Source organism: Ammospiza nelsoni, chromosome 1 (assembly GCF_027579445.1).
Source record: "Ammospiza nelsoni isolate bAmmNel1 chromosome 1, bAmmNel1.pri, whole genome shotgun sequence".
Taxonomy (NCBI): Eukaryota; Metazoa; Chordata; class Aves; order Passeriformes; family Passerellidae; genus Ammospiza; species Ammospiza nelsoni.
Genome location: NC_080633.1, coordinates 92302800 through 92308799, shown reverse-complemented (window position 1 = coordinate 92308799; position 6000 = coordinate 92302800). Strand labels below are relative to the sequence as shown.

General features: G+C 44.6%; 1 protein-coding gene across 2 annotated transcripts in view; it reads left to right on the top strand.

Moving 5' to 3' along the window:
- Window positions 1–5558: 5558 nt before the first annotated feature.
- ELP2 (elongator acetyltransferase complex subunit 2) overlaps window positions 5559–6000 on the top strand; it is a 37906-nt gene continuing 37464 nt past the window's right edge. For both annotated transcript variants that reach the window (XM_059469723.1, XM_059469712.1), the window contains exons 1-2: window positions 5559–5690; window positions 5802–5880. In XM_059469723.1, coding sequence (XP_059325706.1) covers window positions 5559–5690; window positions 5802–5880 — 211 coding nt within the window. The remainder of the gene's footprint in view (window positions 5691–5801; window positions 5881–6000) is intronic.

Below are 6000 nucleotides of genomic sequence, written 5' to 3'. Positions count from 1 at the left end.
ACTATTATGTGGTGTAGAACAATATCCTATACAAGTCCTACAAGAACTGCTGCTAATACAGAATTTAAGTGTAAAATATTACTTTAATTACTGCAGATGGTATTTCCATGTACTTTTTCTTTTGTGTGTGTGTGCATGTGTGTTTGTACACGTACGCTCTCTGGAATGAATGCCCATTATCATGTCTCTTTTTAGAGCTTCTGTTTCAAAAACATAATGCATAATCAGTTTGATTATGTGACAAGCTGTTTCATCCTTCTTCTCTTTTCTTCTTCCCAAGCAATTTTCTAGGTCATGTTTGTGTTAGGTCTTCATTTAAAAAAAAAAAAAAGAATATCAGAGAGATTTTATGCAAAATTTCTTTCAGCCAGCAATTACAGTCATTGTTTGTAGAACTAATTTTGAATTGTATTTCTAAATAATTAGGGTTTTTTTTTCTGTAGAAAATCAGAAATCCATTTAGGCAGTGGGGATTTAAGCTATTCATAGAATACTTAAAATACAGCCTTCAAGAAAAATGGGAATAGCTACAGTTAAGATTTGTTCAGTTCAGCTTCGTTCACCAGCATCATTCAACCTTCAGTCTTCAGTGAGATGAATTAAGGGAGAAATTATTTCTAAAAATGTACTCTAAACATTTAAAATTAAATCTATTCAAGTAACAATATCTGCTTTTCTATCTTGAGAAAATTACTTGGAAAGGATGCCCCAGGCTTACATTATACTCAAGATACACTAGAAATCTTAACTTTTATTGAATACAGGACCTACAATTCCAGAATGATTCCAGTGGCATTTGAAAAACAGTTTGATGCTGAATTTTAATGGACTGAATTAGTAACTTTGAGAATGACACTTCTCCTTGATCATCCCTTCTGGCATCAAATCTGGTAGGTGCATGCTCAAGGGAAGGAAATCCTAGCAAGCCCACAAATTAGTATTCTCCATGCAGTGGAATGCCTTCCAACACAGACCCCACAGCTGGCAAAAAGAAAGAGGCTGGATCTGTTTTCAAGATGTCAAAGGCAATGGAGTTGCTCCCAGCTGTTGTACACAATATCCCCTGTGAAGCTGGGAAATTATTTGAACTCATATTTATGGGTTTTGGTCACTATTGTTTAATATTTATTTTCTCAGTGCTTCAGCTCTGATCCCTCAGATGAAACCTTGGCACAGCCTTTAGAAGTGTCCCAGGGCTGGAATCTGATTTACAAGTTTTGAATGCTCTCAATCCAAGCTGGAGGCAAAGGATGCTGTGGGTGGCTTGTCACTCTCCTGAATGTTGTTCTGTGTCTTCCACAATGGGCATTTCACCCCTAAAGACCTATGGTGCTTGAGACATTTCAGGTTGCTCAACCTAGAGAAGTCCCTGGGGACATCTTGGAGCAGCCTTCTTGTACCTAAAGTGGATGGAAAGTACAGAAAATAAGGGAGGGACTATTTATCAAGGAGTGTAGTGATAGGAAAAGGGGGCATGGCTTAAAACTGAAAGAGAGCAGGTTTAGGTTAGGAATTAGGAAGAAATTCTGTACTGTGATAGTGCTGAGGTACTGAAACAGGTGGCCCAGAGAACCTGTGGATGCTCCTTCCCTGGAAGTGTTCAAATCCAGGTTGGATGGGGCCCTGAGCTACCTGGTGTAGTGGAAGGTGTCCTTGAGCATGGCAGGAGCTTGAGAGTAGATGATTTTTAAGGTCCTTCCCAACCCAAGCCATTCTATGAGTCTGTGATTTTATTATGAATTCTGGTCTAGGCAGAAACTGACCCCAGGAAATGAATATAATAATACCCCTCTGCCTAAGAGTTATCTTATAAAGAAAAATGTAACTCGTAAAGTTTTTTCTGAGACATTTAGGTGCTGTGGCCCTAGAAGGTACAAAACAAAACAAAAACCTGGCTATGGAAAAAGATAATTCTGTGCTGTACAGAAAGGACAACTGTACAACAAATAAGGCCTAGGGCCATGATATAGCTAATGAGGAGACATTAAAATACTAAATAGCTGTCTCATTCACCAGGCACTACTCATCCAGGTTGCTACTGAAGCAAACAACCTAAAGTAAAAATAGCAAACAGTAACTTGTATATGAGGCAATTTCATTAGGGATTACTTCATAAGCATGTATAAAATGAAGACACATAAAGATAGGGTTGAAGACATATAAAGATAGGCTAAGTTCAACAACTTGCATGAACAAGGCCCCCAACCTTTGAGTACTGGCTTTACCCATTTAACAACTTTTGAACTTTCTTCTGTTGAACTTAACTACATATAATTAAAGTGTAAACCTAACATGTGACTGCTGCTTTTCAGAGTGTCTTGTAGAATGACTCCTGTCTATTAACATATATTCCTATAAATCAAGAAGATTTCACCCAATGAAAGAAAGCGTTAAACTTTGATTTAACACATTTGCGACATTATTATATTTTCATCTCGATGTTTAGACATAGATAAGTATATTAAGCACTAAATACAACTTTTTGATTAGTGTTGTATTTTCTCCATCTCCCTCATAAAGTTGTAGGCATAACTGAGTTGGGCAGGGAGGACATGAAGGGCCCCAAGCCACCTCTGTCTGCAAAACCTCCCTTGTAAACATGAATCTACCATCAAAATTACTATTACTATACAAAATTACTGTGTTGCTACTAAATTACTATTGGAACAGAAGTTTTTCCAATGCCTAACTAACTAGAAAAATGATTTCCAGCTCAAGAAAGCTTTTGTTCAAGTAGTATCTCCCTTATCAGAGCTTGTTGATGTACCTCCATTGGCAGAACCACACAGGGACACAAAAGATATGAACAAAACTGTGGAGTGCCTTTTGAAGTCTGCTTAGGCACCATAACAACCATCTCTGACGTTCAATGAACTGAGTTCTTCCTGTGTCTCAAAAGTTACACCAAAGGGAGAAAAAGAGGAAGATTATTTTTACATATATTTCTGAAAAATAAAGAAATTCTTTTCTGGGAATATAAAGTAAAACAAGGACAGATGTGAGGGGAAGGAAGCACAAACTTCTCTGGGCCTCTAAAGGAGATTTTAATTTCATGAGGACATTAGCTATGAAGACTGGCAGCTGGTGACAAATCTAGAGCATGTCCTTTTCTATCCTTGTAACACCACTGACCATCACTATTACTTCCTTATAAAGTATGTGTTCCTAAAAGGCATACTCGTTCTATAGTAATTATCTGATATTCTAGACTTCTCATACAATATCCTCCAGATATTTCAGTTTCAAGAGAAGATCCTGTAACATTAGAAATCCAAAAAAAACTTTCTTGGGTTTGACCGAAGTCTCAGAGTCTCATTTGAATGAGGCCTTGGTCAGACAGAGTACTTATGACAAGTAAGAAACTAGGCTCACCTGCACTGATCTGTCTGGACATAAATCCACCTTCCTGTGCCTCTTTAGCTATGGCACCATGGTGCTGCTGCAGCATTCCTCATGGCACTATTGAGTCCATATTCTGTGTTGATTCATCCCAGTTCTCTCAGTGTTGGACTCTGTTAGGGTGGCACAGGGGTGACAGTGACAGACCTTTTTTTGGGGAAAAGAGGCAATCACTGTCAATACTTGGCACTAGCAGCCCTCCACAATGGGTTATCTCAAACTGGCTGGGAAAGCACCCTGAGGTGTGCAAGGACCAGCCCCACAAAACCCTGCACTGCCCTGGCACCCTCAGGCAGGACAGAACCCCCAGTCTCTCCAATCCAAGCAGCACTCCAGTAAAACTGTTTGCAGGACAGCAAAAGCAGCAGGTTATCTATCAGTCAGGTTAACTTTTTGTGTCACAGAGGAGTCTCTCACCCAAACCATCTTGGAAAAGCCTGCACTTATGCTTACAATCCCAGCCAGAGCCAGCTTTGTTCCCACAGCAACAGATGCAATTCCTATAACATGACCCATGATTTTGGCAGTGCCCGACCTCCTTCTGCCAGAGCCCTGACTCCAGCCCTGGCAAGGCCTGCTGAGAAGGGGTTGCTGTGCAACCTGACTGCTGCACAGCCATCCTTGGCAGCTCATGCCAGCACTCCTCAGTCAAGGCATGCTTTGATGACTAGATCCATGCATTTTTCTGCAAGGAGTCATTTGTTTCCCTAGCAGCTAACATTTCTGGCTGTATCTGCTGTGTGATCAGGCACAGCTTCCTTCCTCTCATACCCACTGGAAAACAACTGTGCCTATCTGCAGTGGTTTTGTGTCAGGTTACAGCCAGGACTCCAGAACACACGGAGAGATAAAGGCCTGGCAGGAAAGATTTAGGACCAAAATGTTCCATGTGCTATGCAGAGTGTTTCCTCTGGATGCCTGCTTGCTTTTCACTGCTTTCTCTTCCTACCCCCACCTCCTGCACAGCCCCATAAAGCCTCCAGCTCTCCCTCCAGCCCAGACTTTTCAGCTTTTCAGTTCACTTTCAGTTATTTCAGGATTATCTTAGGTGTGATTTGGGGACAGGAGGCACATCTCTGTTTCTCTCCCTTTTGATTCTTGCATAGCTGAGCTCTCCATTTATACTTCAACCTGGCTTCTGCTCCACAGCCTTTTTCGTGTTTCATCTTTCAAGAGTGGATGTCTTGAAGGTCCTGCTGAGGCTCCTACTCAGCCTGTGGGGCAGCTGTTTGCAGCTGTGGCTATTGGGGACCAGCAAAGTCCTTGAACCTGTGAAGCCAAGGGGCTGATACAATTTGAGCACATCTATCCAGTGAAATACCCTGCATTGTAACCCTGTTTCTCAAGGCCAGCGACCATGCAAGTAAAATTAGAATACCTCTGCAGTATTTTTTTTTCTTGATTTCAATTTTTTGTTCAGGAGGGGCAATAAATATATCAAGAATGAAAAAACAAAAATGTAACAGATGGAATTTACTAATTGCTCTGTTCTCATTTTTTTTCCCTGAAAAGCAGAGGTATTCAAACATATTCAGATCAAGCAGTTGAGCCTGGCCATTGCTCAATTGCAAATCCTCGTGCTTTCCATGACAGTAATTTTAGGGACATCATACATGGTTATATTAAATACATCCCGACGTCAGAAACTTAATTTGAGCATGATTCTTTGTCAGCAGGTGTTACCAACTTTTTCCCAGGTGATGGAAGCAGCCCAGGAATGGGGGTCAGTGACACCATCTCTGATACTCAGCTCTCCCACTTGGTGAAGAGCCCATAGGGTAAATCCTACGGGAAATGGCTGAGGGAGCTGGGCTTGTTTCGCCTGTAGAAAAGGAGGCTCAGGGGCAACTTTATCAATCCCTGTAACTCCCTGAAAACAGATTAAGGTGGGGGTACCTTTATTCTCTCAGCGACAGGATGAAACAGCCCTAAACTGCACCGGGGGACATCTAGGTTGGGCACTAGGACGAATTTCTTCACAGGACCCAGGAAAGAGAAAAGTTTTACACTTTTGAAACCCCTGAGGTGTCGGCAAAAGGGGCAAGAGACGCAGAATCCGCCACCGACCCCCCCCCAGCCGTCAGCGCCCTCAGGCCCCGCCCCGCGTGGGGTCGTTGCCACGGGAGCCGCGCGGGGTCGCGCACGCGGCGGAGGCCAAGATGGCGGCGCCCGTGTCCGTCTGTCACATCGCCTGCTGCGCCAACCGGGCGGGCGGCGGCGTCGTGGCCTGGGGCCGGGGCGGCCTCCTCGCCTTCGGCAGCTGCCACGACGTCATCCTCTACGACCCGGCGGTGAGTTGCTGCGCTCTGGGGGGGCGCCGGGACCAGGACCGGGACTGGGACCGACACCAGGACCCGGACCGTTCCCTGACGCTCGGTGCTGTCTGTCTGTCTGTTCCGCAGGTGAGGCGAGCGGTCGCCGCCCTCCGCGGCCACGCCGGCAGGGTGAACTGCGTGCGCTGGGTCCGCCGGCGGGACCGCGGTGAGTAGCGAGGCGGTGCCGCGCTGGGCCCGGGGCCGGGGCCGGTTCCCCTCGGGCCGCGGGCGCTGCTGCCCTTGCAGGGCAGAGGAGGCGGGGGAGGCTCGGTTGCAGCGGGGCTGC